Source organism: Ambystoma mexicanum, chromosome 1p, assembly GCF_040938575.1.
Source record: "Ambystoma mexicanum isolate Mex_15411 chromosome 1p, UKY_AmexF1_1, whole genome shotgun sequence".
NCBI classification, from domain to species: Eukaryota; Metazoa; Chordata; class Amphibia; order Caudata; family Ambystomatidae; genus Ambystoma; species Ambystoma mexicanum.
In genome coordinates this window covers 197,760,260-197,777,128 of record NC_090921.1, presented here as the reverse complement: position 1 = coordinate 197,777,128, position 16,869 = coordinate 197,760,260, and the positions used below count along the sequence as shown (strand labels likewise).

Genomic DNA, 16,869 nt, shown 5'->3' with positions numbered 1-16,869 from the left:
ATAGAATGCACTATTCATGTGGGTCAAAAAGTAAATCTATATGTACAATTGTATGCAATTAAAGGTTTTAAACTATCTTGTTTAACAAATTATATATTTTTTACAGAAAAAGAACCAGAGATTCTAGCTTAATTACCATATGCAACTAAATAACCATATCCAGTATAATCCTATGTTTGCTCTTCACAATGAAACTAGTACAGATCCCATAAGCACTATCGTCAAGCCTACTGCGATCTTAAATACCATATACACTTCAATTATATAATTCCACCATATTAAAATACTGCTTACTACCCCTACAGTATCTATAAGTAATATATATACATATAAATGTGGCTGTGGCCAGTGTCCACATTCTTAGGTGCATGGCCTATGGTCATGCCCCCAGAATCTGGCCACTGGCCACAACCACCACAATAGAATTAAACCATATAACAAGCACGTACAATACACCTTCAAATAACAAGACTCACCCTGAACCTCCACACTCCCAAAGAGGTACGCAGACTGCAAAAGCGATGTCTGTGGACTGTAAAAACTAATATAAAACAGCTTCCTATAAACTTTTTTCCACACTCCCACCCTTTGCAGGCCCTCTTTTGGCCACAAAATAACCCCAAATGTATTTCTCAGACTTTTTACTCACTGTGCATTCCGCAGAGTATGGCTGTGGTCCACGGATCCAATATGGTGACAATTTCAAAAATGATGTCACACCTCACATTTTTGAAAATCCAATCAGCGTGTGTCTTTGGCGTCCACGGACACCAAGACACCCTCTGATTCATTCAGAGGCGTCCGCGGACTCCAAATCAGGAAAATTAGCCCACAGACCGGTCCCAGATATCACTAATTTTGCTTGACCTACTTTTTGCCCATTTTCTAAAAAACAACTGGACTAATTTACACCAAATTTGCAAAAGCACGCTTTTGGGACCAAGCCACACCACCTTGCGCAAGTTTGGTAAAACGCTGTGCAGCAGTTTTGGGATGTGTCCGTGAGCACATTTTGTTTCCATTTTGTCTATGAGGATTTCAAACATCTTGGGACCCCCCCAATGACTTTGCCCCCCCTGGATGCAACCCCACCAAATTTCACAAAATTATTCCAAGACTGCCATGTATTTTTTTAGCAATGTTTGTTCAGGATTTGTAAAACGGCACAAAGTTATAGGCTGTCCAAACCGTGCTCTTTCTATGAGTTGAGCAACATAACCATAACTAAAGGGCCGCTACCACTACGGCCCTATAATATATAAACAGCAATTCATTGTTACATTTAAACAATCAATCGCCATCTTTAAAATGTTTTATGGCGTGACATTGGATACAGAAAGTGTGAAGAAAACAGGAAATGCACACACACACACACACACATTTGCTCTCCCCTCTCTCTCTGTCTCTCCCTCTCTCTCCATTCATGTCTTAAACTGGGCAGCAAAGACAATTGGTAAAATAGCAGCATATACCTGCCACGGATGAACATCCAGGACATTTGCACAGGATCCATGATGGAAGGGTCCTTCGCCAGGAGCGCAGGACATTAGATCCTGCACAGCTAATGCAACAGCATAAACAGCTGTGTATATGTTGTAGGTAAATCTAAAACTGGTTACATACTTTTGGTTTATGAGAAGATTTTCTACACCAGTGCACAGTTTAGTCTTGTTATCCAGCACATTCAGCTGGCGTTCTTGGTCCAACCATTTGCAGCCAAAAGCTTCTTCCCAGAACTCTCTTATAAAAATATAATTAGGAGATTGAAAGGGGCTGAGGCTGATTAGGTAGTCCTGGAAGCCTGGCATCTCTCCATTGTGGTTTTCAAACCCAACTGTACCACTTAGAATTTCTGAGAATTTTTCCATTGAAAATATAGCAGATGTTGACCAACCCTCACTTGCGATCCATATCTTTCCTGTCACATTTTGCCTCAGTAGTTCATCCAAAATGGGGATCATGTCATAATCTGTAGCAAAGAAGACAACAGCCCTTGCTGTTGAGTTTTTAATCACTTGGGTGATATGAAAGGCATTCTTATCTGCTTGGCTTGTGATAATGCTCTCAGTAAAGGCTACACAGGTTGCCCCTTTGGACAGCTCTTCTTGCAGTATACGGAGGCCTTGTTGGCCATAGTCATCATTCGTAGCAACAAGACCCACCCAGGTCCAGCCAAAGTACATCACCAGCTCAGCAAGCCCACGAGACTGAAAGTCATCACTGGGGATGGTCCGGAAGAAGGAAGGGAACTGGTTCCTGTCACTCAGCAGCGGGCTGGTTGCAGAATAGCTGATCTGTTGTGGAAACATAATGCTTTAGCAGATGGATAATAAATGACACATGTTTGCTTGGTGCTATTGTACCAAAGTCATGATATGACTGACCCTGCCACAGTGTAAGGTGAAAGATAAGTTATGCCAGATAAACATAGTCCTCCATGCAAGGAAAGGGATTTCAAGGATCCTTTTGGGTAGAACGTGAGTCAGTTTGAGAGGACACCTTAACTTAACAAGATTATTGCTTTAAGGGTACCACCTTGTACCCATTACATTAGTTCAGATTAGAATAATATAAAATGGCCTTTAATTAATTAATCATTTTTGTGATTGATCCTACTATGTTATGATTGAGGGCTAGATCACATTATATATTTTTAATGTTAATATTTTATTTGGTTGGTGGTACATAAAACGAGATAAACATTTTGCACTGCCACAAAACATTTATGTGTTACTGCCTTTATTGTGTGTGTACTGTTTCACATTCGATGCACACTGGTACTAGAGGTGTCATGGAGCTTACACAGAAAACCTTAGCTGAGTGATGCACAGGGGTGAAGTCAAATAGACATCAATGAAATGGTAAACTTTGCTTGGGCCACCTATTCTTCTAGGTTTCACTCTGTCTCATGAACACGTAGACACTCCCTTGAAATATGCTTTGCAGGCAGTGTTTACTAATTTCAATATAAGCTGCATGTTTCTGAGCCGGTGCACAAGCAAGGATTCCATAAAAGTCAATTCATTCAATACCTCCATGAGATTTTCATGCAAACATACAACGGGACGCACTGGCGAGACCCAAGATGGCAGTACGGTGGAGAACTTATCTCTGTGCCCTTCCCCCACCTCATCACTGAATCAAAAATGTGCAGAGCGTTAAATGGAGGTGTACAAAAGCATTGCTCCTCAATTTCACACCTCTATTTCACGCTCCACCCCTTTGAAAATGAGGCCCTGTGTGTTGCTTAGTATGTGCAATTTTAATTTGGCAGAAGGAAATAGGTGATATTTCTAATGTTTCACCTCGTGAAATTGGATCCTTAGGATTTTTTTGTTTACGTCTATCTGTGCAAACAATGTTTGCAGGAAAAATGTACAAAAGGGGTTTTTCCTATTTCCATGTACACATTCTTATGTATGAGTTGATTTATTGGATTTTATCCCAGAAAAATAGACTGAAAGCTCAGGTTAACATTTTCAAATATGTGCATGTTTGCCAGGCAAGGTATGCAGAATGGGGGATGCAGAGGCATAGCAGACTTCACCAATGGCCAGCCTGGCTGCAGGATTTTGAAGAACTTGTAGCTGGAGTAAAAAAACGTGCGGCCCAAGAAAAAGCAAATTACAATAATCCATGGAGCCGGATGTTAGTGAAGGGACTACCAAAGGGCGGAGTGGGAAAGGATGGTAGGGCAGAACCTTACACAGAATGTGCAATTTAAAATGGACAGACTGGCAGATAGTGCTGATCTGCGCCTGCATGGACAGTGAAGCAGAAAGCTTCATGCCTACATTGTTTCCTACTGCGGACGGGTCAGGTAGGGGGCCAAGTTCAACCGGCCAGAAAGCTGAAGACCATCCTGAGGACTCAAGGGTTGACCTAACAATCAAGACCTCCATTTAAGACAAAGACAGTTTTTGCCCATCCAAACTTGAAAGGCAGACGGACACTTACGGCACCGTTCAGCCATGGCAAGAAGGGAGAGATCAAACCACACTAAAGATTTGAATGTCACCCACATATGAAAAACACTAAAATCCAAAGAATCAACTTGACAAGAGGCTGAATATAGAGTGAAGGACCAAAAGTGGTGTACAGGTCCAGCAGGATCAGGACTACGACATCACACTGATCCAGAATCTGGGCCAGCTCATCCAATGTTGACATCAGGACTGATTCTGTGCCCCGGCAAGGGCGGAAGTCAGACTGGTATGGGTCAAGAAAACCAGAGTCCTCTAAGAAAGTGAAGACGAGTGTCCAAAGCTTCCAAATGTTTCATAGGGTAGGAAAGAAGAGGTATGATCATGGTGTATTTAAGTGAAACAAAACAATGATATGGTAGTTACAAAAAGACAGATTAACAGCTGTAGTACCAGAAGTTACAATAACCGGGATGACAGTTTTGAGCAGGCTAAACGGGATCGGGTGTATTGGGGAGGCAGATTTCATATTGAGGGTATATCACACCACATCCTCCTCCTGAAAGACAGGAAATGTAGACCAGGAAAGACAGGGCTGCCCGGGGGCACGACAACCAAAAGAGCAACTGAGGAGGGCAGTTGATTAGGGATTTTCAGTCTGATGATGTTAATGTTATCATCAAAAAAAGAGGATAATGAATTGCAACGGCTTTGGGATGGAACCACCTGATTGGAGTAAGGATGAGAGGACAGCAGTTCACCCGATTTGAATAGTTCTTGCATAGAGTTAAAAGCCACTTTAAGCTGAGAGGCAAAGTAGGAACATTTAGCTTTGGCTATCACCTGTTGATAGAAAGCCGTAGCTTTGTGGAATGCAACAAGAGCAATTGGACAATAAGATATCTGCCATTTCCGTTCAGCTTGTCTACCGAAACAAGCAAAGGACAAGTCAGCAGAAAATCAGGACTCGGAGCGTGGACGCCGAGGGCGTGTGGCTTTAAAAGGGGCAAAATGATCAGCTGCAATGAGCATCGCAGAAGAGAGAGCCAGGAGGTCACACGGAGTGTCCTCTGGGTAGGCATTGGTGATACGCCAGGCGATATCACTGTATTCAATATCGTGTCAAGATTGGGGAAGAGGATGGGCGGGCACCGAGGAGGTGGATGCCATATTCACAGAGAAAGGGATGACAATATGGTTAGACCAAAAGATAGATAGGCCAGGAAAAATTGTAACCAAAGGGGGTCAATGGTATTCCCTATGTCATTGGTATAAACCTGAACAAGTTAGGAAAGGCCAAGATCAGCGCATGCAGAGATGAGGCGATCTGCTTGGGCATCATTGGGGTGGGTACGGTGGAGGTTGACGTCCCCTAGGACGATCAAGGTGCCAAATTGGAGGTGTAAGCCAGACACATTATCCAATAGGGAAAAAATCTAAGCCCGAGTGTGGGCTGGGAGGCCATTTAACCAGTAGAACATAAAGCAAAGAAGAGGTGTAAATCAAAAACACGAATTAAAACAGCCTCCACGTTGGCTATGTGGTTAAAAGGCACAATGGAACAGTCAAAAATAGAACGATAGAGCAGAGGGAGCCCCCTACCCACATGAGCGAGAGCTCTATTCAGTACAAGCATGCTATACCCAGAGGGCAGGGCATAAACGAAGAGAGGGGCTGAAGATTCTTTCAGCCATGTCTCTGTTACAGTTACAATTATCTGCATAAGGAATTCACATTCAACAGCAGGCATTTAATCTGACATTGAGGATGGCCCTCCGAGAGTATGGAAGCAGCATGAGGAGATAGCAAACCAGAGGAAAACACAGAACTACAAGGTGCTGCCCCAGTAAACTCTTGACGTGTGCAATACAGCCAGGTTTTAATAGAAGCACATGCCCAGAGCCCGTTTGATGCGCGGATGAGTGCAGCTGGGCCTGACTTCTGCCGCACCTGTTTGCTGCGCCCCCTAGAGGCGAACACCTTCACATTGCAGATACAAGGAGAAGCTAATCAGAACGAAGCACCAGCCGACATGGAGCCAAGACGAGCGAGGTGAGTGCGTCAGAAATAAAGAAAACAACTTCAGCGATAACGAGCCCCGTTGAAACCATGGATTCATTATTTTCTCCAGCAACATTTGTACATATTTGGTAAGATTACTATGTTTTCACCAAAAAAATCAAGCCATTTTGTTTTATTTCTCTGGTAGATAATGTCACTTTGGGGATCTAAAGGAAATCGTTTGGATTATTGACTTTTTCGGGGAGGGGCACAATTGAAAATGCAAGTGCACATTTTGTAAAAGAGGCATCTAGAAATGTTAGTGGTCCCCAGGCATGTCAAAAGGTTTGGTTGAATTAAGGGCACTGTATTTTTTATTAAAATCATTGAAATGATTCCACACTTGGGTGGCAAAGATAAAGGGAAAATAGCCTGAAAAATGTAATTCACATGGTCGCAAATGTAACTTTCCTTTTGTGAGGGATATGTTTGGTGAGAAATACCCTATATTAATACCATCAGGTAGTATTATATTTCAATAACTGTAATGTCTTTTAATTGATCAACAAAGTAATTAAGCAGCATGAATAGTTAGCAAAGGAGATAAGAAAGACATAAATATAATAATACAGTTATAACATCAATCCATGCATAACTGATTGTATTGTATTGTATTATATTTATTTGTTTATATAGCACCTTACACCAAAGCGCTGCACAATTGAACAACTTGATACATACAACATAAAACAATATAACAGTAGAAGCAAATTACAATCATGAATCAGTCAATAAAACAGTAAGAAGAGCAATTGAACTGAAGGGAATAGGGAGAGTAGTGCCGTAGGACTGTGAGGGAGAGGGAGGGGGGAGGAGGAGAAGGAGGAGGTAAGGGGAAAGGGCGAGAGTGGGATGGGAGGGGAGGTAGATAATCAAGGGGAAAAGATAAAGGAAGGAAGGGGAGCAAGAAGGGGAAGGGGTTTCAAGGCGGGGAATGGAGAAGGAGAGATTTAAGGAAGGTGCAGAATGAGGAGAAGGTAGGAATAGAGCGGATTGAGAGAGGTAAGGAGTTCCACTGCAGGGGGGCTAGGAGCTGGAAGGAGCGGAAACGGGAGGGGGCACAAGGGGACGGAGGTACAGTGAGAAGGAAGTGGACAGCTGAATGAAGGAGGCGGAGGGAGGAGAGATAAGGGGGAGCAAGACCATGGAGAGATTTGAATACAAGGCACAGAAAGTGAAATTTAAGTTGGGAGTGAAATGGAAACCAGCCAAGGGAGGAGAGGGAAGCAGAGATGGAGTCACAGGAGGTAAGAAGACAGAGGGTACAGACATCAGAATGGTAGATAGATTTGAGGGCAGCGAGATGAGAAGTAGGTAGTCCAAAGAGTAAGGAGGAGCGGTATAAGAGGCGAGAGAAGATAAGGGAGGAGATTAAAAGTTTAGTAGCATGGAAGATGAGAGAGGGGCAGACTTTGCGGATATTGAAGAGGTGGTATCGACAGGCACGAGAAGTGAGAGAGATATGGTGGGAGAAAGAGAGAGAGGAGTCAAAGTGAATGCCTAAATTACAAGCAAGGAGAGAGATAGGGAGATTAGTAGGAGGAAAGTGAATGAAAGGTGGAGGAGAGGGAGGGGCAAGAGAGTTGGAGGGGAAGAAGACAACTTCAGTCTTGTCAGTGTTCAGGGAGAGAAAGCAGGAAGGCATCCCGTTCTTTATGGCAGTAAGACAGGAAGAGAGTTTCAGGTGGAGGTCGGTAGAGAAGGAAGAAAAAGAAAGGAAGAGTTGAGTGTCGTCAGCATAGAAATGGTGGGAAATGCCAAACGAGGAGATAACAGGGTCAATGAGGGAGGTGTAGAGTGAGAAAAGGAAAGGTCCAAGCACCGAACCTTGAGGCACACCGTACTCTAGAGGCTGGGTTGGTGAGGACCGGCCACCCCAGGAAACAGTAAAAGAGCGGGAGGAGAGGTAAGAGGATAGCCAGTTAAGAACCGAGCTTTTGAATCTCAAGGAAGAAAGAGTGTTGAGAAGAAGGGGGTGATCAACAGTGTCAAAGGCAGCAGAGATGTCAAGAAGAATGAGGACTGATATGACTTCAGAAACAAATACATTTCATAAACTAATATAAAAGCCATTAAGATAGCTCAGTGAATTGAGTGCTCACTGTAGCGATCTGAGTGTGATATTCAGGTCGCACATTTGAATCCCAGCAATTTCATTCTTCCCAGGTCGATACATGAGTACCAACCTCTGCTGGGTGATCTTTGTATGTAAATATGTTCTATCTATGCACAGTTCTCTGGCAAAAGGGCTATGTAAATAATGAATTACCATTGATTAAAAAAAAACAATGAATACAAAATGGCAAAGGGGAGTCATAGTAATAATTGCATATTAACAATACTCTAGGCATTGCTATTTATTTTTTTAAAGTTAATTATGCCTTAAAAACAACCACTCTTAATGTGCTACTGTAAAGATAATTTTTGACTCAGGTACTTCTGCTGAACACTGTTTTAACATCGTAAAAGCAGATACCGACATTTGAAAAGATAACAAAACATGTTGGAGTTTAAGTAAAAGTTGCTGTACATTCTAAACTAGTCTTGCAAACCCCATTTCTGTTTACAGTCGTATTGGAGCTTGGAAAATCATTGGTTCTTGTTAGGCAAGATTATATGCAGTACCCTATTGGAGACTGCACCAGCCTTGTCCTCTTTGCAATACTTAACCCAACTTTGGTATAAGCATGTACTATACAAGTTGGTAGAGTGACTGAGCAGCCAGGCTAATCTCAAGAGGGTCAATGTGAGCTGTAGGGTTATAACGTAGAGATTCACAGTGACAAGTATCCAAATAGACACTTGCTCTCAGGGTTTCTTGATTAAACAATCATGTATTAATTTAAACAGTAAGTTGAATAAGCCTTCTTTAGAAGTGAGCAAATATATGTAACACAAAAATATACTTCAAAATACACACTCTCACTTTCTTTAAATCAGTAGATACCCATTTGGGATGGCACACAGAGACTTCCTATACCCTGAGGTGACTTAAATAACTAGGACACTGTGGACATTGATATATCACTGGTACATTTAGAGCAATACTGAGTTTGGTATCAATGGGAAAAGATGAGGGGATAAAACAATGGTTAACAAATATTCTTAAACAGTTGAGTACTTTTGAAACCCCTAATGCAAAGTAACTTAACCCTTTACCAGCTACACAAGTTATTGAATGTGTGACTTTTGTTGAGGGATAGTTAAAGCACAGAAGACAGAAGCGTCTTTTCAGGGAGCCAGGACAGCCAATGTCAATTGAACAAAAGTCTTGGTGAGCTGAATCACTTCGTGAAGTTAAGTTAACAGTCTTGCACAATGTTTTAGAAATCTTGGCAGAACATGAAATCACTGTTGGGCAACAAGCTGGGAGGCTTGTGAGGGGCAAAGCTGCAAGCAACTCTGAAAAAGCAACCAACAAGAGGTAAGCACCCCTTAGTTGTACAATACCTTAGGTCTGAAGAAATTGGTTCCAGCTGGCTTCTGTTCCAGTTGTTTATCTGCAGATCCTGTTGTTCCTGTTACTCAGTTGTGGGGACAAGAGGGAGGACAGCTGGGGACTCCTGCACTACAGTTCGAAGGTCGGCGGCAGCAATGGGCAAACTTCAGATCAGCAGTACTTTGCGGTTACAGCTTCTCGCAGCACTCGCAAATAGCACCACTGCAGTTACCATATGGACCTTCCTTGTATCTGGGGCTTGGTCAGTCCTGCTTCCTGGGAGTCCGGAGAATCTTCCTGGAGCTCGGGTCCAACTTAAAGATGACTCACTCGATTCTGGTGTTCCTCTCCCTGGCAATCGGTTCCTGCAGCAGCAATGGAAGTACAGCCAGCTATGAGTGGATTTCCAGATGAGTTTGTCTTGAGGTTGATTGGTCCCACCAACCCAAGGGAAGAAGTCGTCCTGTGCAGGGCTTCTCGAGTTGAAGCGAATTTGGAGCTTCAGCACTGGAACAGGGCTTCACTGGGCAAACCAACAGTCCAGGAGTTGCTGGAAGCATCTCTACCAATTTCTCCATGGGGTTCCTTCGTCAAGTGGTCGACTCTGCCGCCTGTCCAAAAGACCTCACCTTTTATGCAGGTTTCTCCCATTCATTCGCAGCCTAGCTGTCACTCACACAGCAGGGTGGCTGTCCTTCAAGGACTGCCAGCCAGTCAATCACTTTTGGGTGCATTCCTGTGACCAAGGAGACTAAGCACACAGAGTTTTGGCGCGTCCCTTGCTTCCTGCCCTGCCAGACATGCTGGAGGCAGAGGCGGGTTTCAGCACTGAAGCCCGCCAACGACAAAACAAACAAAGGGACCAAACCTGGTTTGGCACGCATAGTTCATCTGGAGAAGAACCTTTCCAACAATAAATGGCAAAAAAAGAAGACCGGGCCATTTCGACAAAATGAGCACCGATTGGTGCTCTACTGCAGCTGCAATGGCAGCATGCAGTAGAAACACTCAATGCCACCAGTCATTAATTGTAGAAAGGGTAACAAAACATGTTACATGAGAAACAAGACAAAGGGAATTCTAAGTAACCCCTCCAGCACCCTATTGTAAGATAGTGTGTGCTGGGTCTAGAAAGTTACAATGTAAGTAAAATCAATTTCACTTTACTGCTCTTGGAAACAGTAGTTTAACCAAGAGAAGGTATTTAAACCTCTGGGAAATCTGAAAGACTTCCCTGTGACACTGCACCGAAGGTGCTGTGTGTCACAATGTAAAAAGATGATGCCTATGGAGTTTGTCAGACTCCAAAAACCAAAAGAAACACAGAAAACACATATGATTAAAAGTAAATAAGCCACAAGGTCCAGCAAAAGAACTGGGGGTCTCTAAGGCGGGAGGAATTTAGCACCTGGATGAAAATCCTCCCTAACAGTTCTTGTCGGCAAATAAATATGTGCATGCGATGTCCAAAGAATGCAGAAAACACATAGATATATCCAACAGGCGAACAACTCGCCATACTGTCCCCTAGTTAGATTTGCATTGGCTGTTTCACCGAGGCTGCTGGGCTGCGTAGCTGCAGCCTTCACAGACGTTCACAGGGAGCAGATGCAGCAAAGTCAACAGCCATGCAATCTCCGTCTACAACCACATTTCATGCAGCACACACAGCAGCCATGCACATTTCACTCACAAGGCACGCTTTTCAGGGTTGGGGCAGCAGAAGCAGCAGCACGTAGCCACCAGATCAACGGTTCTAGTACAGAAAGCAACAACCTCAAGGATTGCTCTCACAGGATAGGTTCAGCCCACCTGGTCAGACCAGGAGTTAAGGAAGGGATCCGCTAAGGGAACTCGGAATATGGGCCTCATTCTGAGTTGGGCGCAAAGGGATTACCGGCACCGGTAAGGACACCGGTGCCGGTAATCCCTTTGCGCCCAACTCAGAATGAGGCCCATAGTCTTGGGTATAGCTAGACACAGGCTTTGCTAGGGTGGGGCTAACGGGGCTATATCCCCTGGTCTTTTGGTTGTAGCCCCGGATAGAAGCTCAGGGTATACAAGCAAAAGGCCCCGGGTCCTGACATTAGCGTTACCCCAGATATTTTCCAGACCTGGCATAAGAGTTTAGTTAAAAGCAGAATTCTGCAAGTGAACAGATTCTGTTGGGCTTCATTGTGGCAAGTGGCAGGCTCTCTCTTAGGGGCATGCATTAGGCTCATACCCCAGCTGGCACATCTTCAATGTTTAGGATAACAGAAAAAGGCCTTTTGGAGTTAGGATTTATGGCATGACTGGCGAGTTGGGACAGAACCAACTGACTTCAACTAAGGCTGATGCTCGAGTTCTCACGCGCATGGGGCCTCATTAGGACTCCGGAGCTAAACCATGGTGCTATTAGCACCATGGTCCATGCCGGAGTCCGCCATGGCGGAATGCGGAATTACCACCCCAGTCCGAGGTTGGTGGGGCGGTAATTCCACATGCCGCCATGGCCCTTCCCCATTCCCATTTTTGCCCCATAGGGCTCAATGGGAATGGGGAAAGCGCTATTACAGTACCGCAAATTGCACCAAGGTCCCTTTGCGGGTCCCTACTTTAACGGCTGGTAAAACCAGCCGTTAAGGTCGGTTCCCGCAAAGGGACCTCGTAATTAGGCACAAAATGTTTAACGGGGCCGCAGCCTTTTACGGCGCCGTTAAACACTTAGCGCCTGAGTCATAATGAGGCCCATGGTCTTAAGCATGTCCTCTTAGTGAAGATCCGTGGTTGGATGCAGACTCTGGCTCATCATATTTTTTGGTGACAATCACATACCTGTAAGGATAAGGTAGCACATCAAAATCCATGTAGGTTTGTCCATTGGTAGGTTCATGGAGTGTCTGTGCAAATAAAAGAGTTGCCTTGCGCTACATTGTGAAGGAAGAGAAATCCAGCGTAGTGCTTTGTGACAGAGGCTGCATGAGTCAGTGCTCATGGACCAATGTAGGCAAGGCAAGAATGTTATCAGACTGGCCCTTCTGGAAGATGGACGCACTTCTTCTTGAGTAGAGTACCCTATCTCTAGGCAATGGCTGGTTCATGCTGGTCCAGAGGAATTTTTATGGCAATGGATATTTTGTCCATGTTAGATCTAATTCTGGAAAGGTTTTTATTCCTTGAAGATCTCTGATGGATGTGCCTGCATTTGTCATTAAGCTCTTTAGGAGAGTTTGTTTTCGTTTGTCACTTGAGTGGCAGTCTCCCAACTGGAATCCTCCTTGCAGAGTGCTGTTATCCTCCCAGTACAGTAAACATATACTTTATAGGGAAAAAAGGAATGGGAATTGGGGTGACTGCACATTCCCTAAATGTCACATTGTGGAATCCTTCTATGAGCTTCTTAGGGAACTGAGTAAGAAAAGGAAGAAGGAATAATGATGCTGAGGCCCACTCGTGTTCTCCCAATGCAAACTTTCAACAAAAGCAGGGAGGCTTAGATGGTTTTATGGGTGTCCCTTTTCTAACTACAGAGACCCAATAATTCCCATCAAAGCCCAGCACAGGGCACTGGAAGAGGGCAAGCAAAGGGGCAAAGCATAGTGACTACATGTGTGTGACTGTTGTCCCCTTGTCTTGCACTTGCTGCACACACACATACACACACCAACACAAATATTCACATAAGCATGCATGTATGCTCGCAAGCATGCATAACACACATGCAAGTGCGTACATTCAGTAGCAAATTCTCACGATTTAGATCCGTAGCATTAACAGAATTGAGGAAAAGACTATTCATAAAGCCAAAGCCACATCTGCCACTGCCTCAACCAACTGGCATGCAACAGAGTTGAGTTCATATTGAAATCTTAAAATCAGGCAAGAAAATCACTGAAAAGGATAGAAAACCTACGAAATGTTCAGTAGTATATGGAATTCAGAGACAGCCACACCCTCTTTTCTAATCGCTCATTCTGCTTTCTTCTGAAAGCGTTGTTCTTGTACTGTTGTCACCTGCAGGACACTTCGGTTTGCTGGACATTGGGTTCTCCCCAATAATACTCTTTCTATCTTTGTGTGCCCCATCTCAGCATGATGTTGCATTATAATGAAAGGGTCTTAATAACCTCTCACCTGGGGGTATCTGTACAGTCCCAGAATGCGTGCCATAAGGATTGACCGCGTCGATGTAGAGTCTCCTATGATGGCCACAGGTCTGCGACTTCCCCAGCACTGGTAGTTCAGAACTGGCTTATCCCGTCCACTGAGTATCCAGAGAGTACCCTCAAGAGCTCGTGGCAGCATCCTGCAAGAGTCGTAGATCTGGAACCCCAGCGTAACATTAGGTAAGAGGTCAGGGTTCCCGTTGATCTCATCAATGGCAAACAGCATGGCCTGTAGCCACTGGTAATTATCAAACACAAACCTGCAAAACACATTGGGATCACATTTTTCAGTTGTTTACTTGTCCATCACATATGCTATAATGAATGCTTATGACTGCCCTTATTGGTAAAAGGCGGACTTAATGGAGGCCAAGTATGGCAAACAAAATATGATTGTGCTAATAATGAAGATAACCCACTGAATAACCTCTTGCTGGTCAAATGCAGGTTGTATTATTGCCCAACAGAGTGGTACTCATTTATTCTGTCTGAGATTGATATGATGCATAGTTAATCCCCTCCCCCAGCCTGAACCAGACATTTCAACATGTGGCTAGCAATTTACACAGGCATCTATATTGCAGGCACTCAAACAACTGAGGTGTCTATCCTACTTACGGCTCCTAAACACTGCTAATAACAGGTGTCTTACCTTAATGACACTCCTCAACCCCACTGATAGAACTCTAAGATGCTCCTCAATTCTGGCCTGCACACTTCTTGCTTTTAACATTGTTGGGGAGGAGATGAACATATCCCACCTGCCTAGGCATTTTAGAATAAGGAGAATCCCATAAATACACTTATGTTGTGCCAGGGGGGCGTAGCAAGAGACCCTGCACGAACACAATACTATGCGCTATGTGGATGCTTAGACTTATTGCTCGCATATAAACAGGCACCATTTTGTAGTTATGTTAGAAACATTCAGGACTGCATGGCTGTGCGCTAGACACAGACCACAAACCTAATGAAGAAATCTGAGTGGGCCCAAGCACTGATGATATAGCGACCCACGATGTTAGCCTCCATAGAAACTTTCCTTTATTCCACAACTGTTGCTAATACGTGTTATTAGAAGGAATGTGCCCTGCAAGGACGCAAGACAGTAATAGGCACCTCACAGTGCATGTGTATCACAGCCAGGCCAAAGCAGGCCTCCGACTCCCAACCAGCCAACCATGACTTATAACACCCACAACTGTCTCAGTCCAAGACCCCTGAATTCCACAATAGTAGGTGACCCCAGATCAATGACAATAAACCCACTGGCCGTAAAAGATCAAAAAGAACACAACCATTCCACCTTATTTCCGTAATGACAAGATCTGTAATGCCAGGTACAGAGTGGAATAAATTATAGTCCATAGCGATGGTGGAAGCTTTGGGTGCGGATAGTGCGATAAAGAATGAGTGAAGAATGTGTGGGTTAGCCTGATCTTAAGCCTTCCCCTGTTCCAGTCCTTGATTCTCCCAGGTGAACACCATAATGATAGAGTAGCATTGTATTACATAGTAACTAATTGCAAATTTGACCTTGGTTCCCTGGAGATGACCCCAGGTGATGGAAGATGGATGGATGGATGGGTCTGGGGCCAATGGTCTGGCATCTCCCATAACAGCAGACCATGTGTACGTTCTCACGTGGGCTTTTACTTTATATGTTTACTTCACTGATGAAAATGCCTTTCCTTATAATATTCAGCTTGTACCATTTTTGGCAGAACATTAAAACATGTTATCTTCGCAAGAATATATTGTTCTTTCTTCCCTAGTAGGTTGTATTTTTTCTGGCATAAGTGTTTGTGGGCGTGCCTCCAACATGCAGACCCATGAACCTCAATCTAGACATGGCACCCCATTTATCTTGCCATCAGCAACTCCTGCTTTTCAGTGTTAAGAAGTAGAATTTTGATCCATCTCCAGGGTACCTCTCGCCATCAGTGACTTTGTATACAGAGCACATATAATATGATCCATTGAACATACAGTGGATTTAATTCAACTTACGTCTGGCAAGTAATTGGCGCAGGTTTGGCAGCATATCTGATGCTCTGATAGACCCTGGCATCGTGGACTGGAAAGATTCCACCGATGAGAACACTGCCATCTTGAGAGAAGCCTCTTGCTTCATCCATCTGTAGTTGGCATCCGGGCACCAGCTTCTGAGAGACCAAGCTAGGCATTAGGAGGCACAACAGGTAAAGGAGGACTCTCTGACACAGGAAACGGTGGAGAAAGCACCTCAACAGTATATCCTCAGCGGCTGTAAGCAATGCACTGCCCAGGGTGCCCATGCTCTCAGAACTCATACTTTGCAGTGATGGGGATCACCAAGGTTTCACCGATCATTTTGCTAGAAGTGGAAAAAGAGAAGAAACACAGACAATAATATGATGGAGATCAGAACTGAACAATCAATCATTAAACCTATGGCCTCAGTGCACCTGGTGCAACTCACCTGTAACATGTATCACAGGATTTTGCATCATGCCAATTAGTGGGAATCCCTGGGAGTAATGTAAAGCATGTAAATGAAGCTTCTTTAAGTTGTTGAGTCTCCTGGATAAAATATACATCCAAGACATTGGTCCAGATTTCTCTTTTTAACAAATACCAGGCAGACTCGCCCTACGATTACTGGCACTGATTAACTGGTGTTACCAGGATATTAAGGGTGCCTGCAAGAGCGGTAGGTTCCCATTCCATCGAGTCCGATAGACTCCATGGAATGATTTTGCCCCTATCACTGGCACCATTAATAACAGTGCCTGTGATAGAGGCAATTATTTGCTGGAAGGAGCCGGAACTCCTAGCAGGTCGGTCCTGCCATAGTTCACGTCCCCTACAGAAAAGTTGGAATGTGCCGGTCTGGGAAAAAAGCCGTATCTGGTATGACAGGCCGTTTTACCAGCATTTTACAAGAACCGGCACACTCATAATGTCTTTGTTTGATCTAATGCTGACTATGGCGTGTCCATGATATTGTTTTCATCAGTGTGACCACCTGGCAAAGATCACATGAAGGGTAACAGCTGTTTTTGATGTGTCTTAAAGTTTTCCTTGTCTGCAATGCGGTAATAGCCTAATCAGGACTTACCATATAAAATAAAGTTCTTGATATGCCTTTGCAAACCTCTGTTGGTTGGGTCACCATCCTCACATTACCTGCCTCATGGCTGTGATTTTGGGAGCTATTGAAACCTCATGACTCAAAAAGCTCACTGTTTGCCACTGCCTGAGGTGTACATTATTGGCTACGGGACCAGGAGACCTGACTTTTAACACTGATTTTTCT

At 44.1% G+C, this 16,869-nt stretch overlaps 1 protein-coding gene across 1 annotated transcript in view; it reads right to left on the bottom strand.

Annotated features, from left to right (window-relative positions):
- The window catches only part of LOC138466588 (vomeronasal type-2 receptor 1-like), a 262,817-nt gene that overhangs the window by 137,234 nt on the left and 108,714 nt on the right, over window positions 1-16,869 (bottom strand). Inside the window, exons 4-7 of the mRNA XM_069607230.1 lie at window positions 15,886-15,927; window positions 15,582-15,749; window positions 13,540-13,831; window positions 1,473-2,294 (exon numbers count right to left, since the gene is read on the bottom strand). Coding sequence (XP_069463331.1) covers window positions 1,473-2,294; window positions 13,540-13,831; window positions 15,582-15,749; window positions 15,886-15,927 — 1,324 coding nt within the window. The remainder of the gene's footprint in view (window positions 1-1,472; window positions 2,295-13,539; window positions 13,832-15,581; window positions 15,750-15,885; window positions 15,928-16,869) is intronic.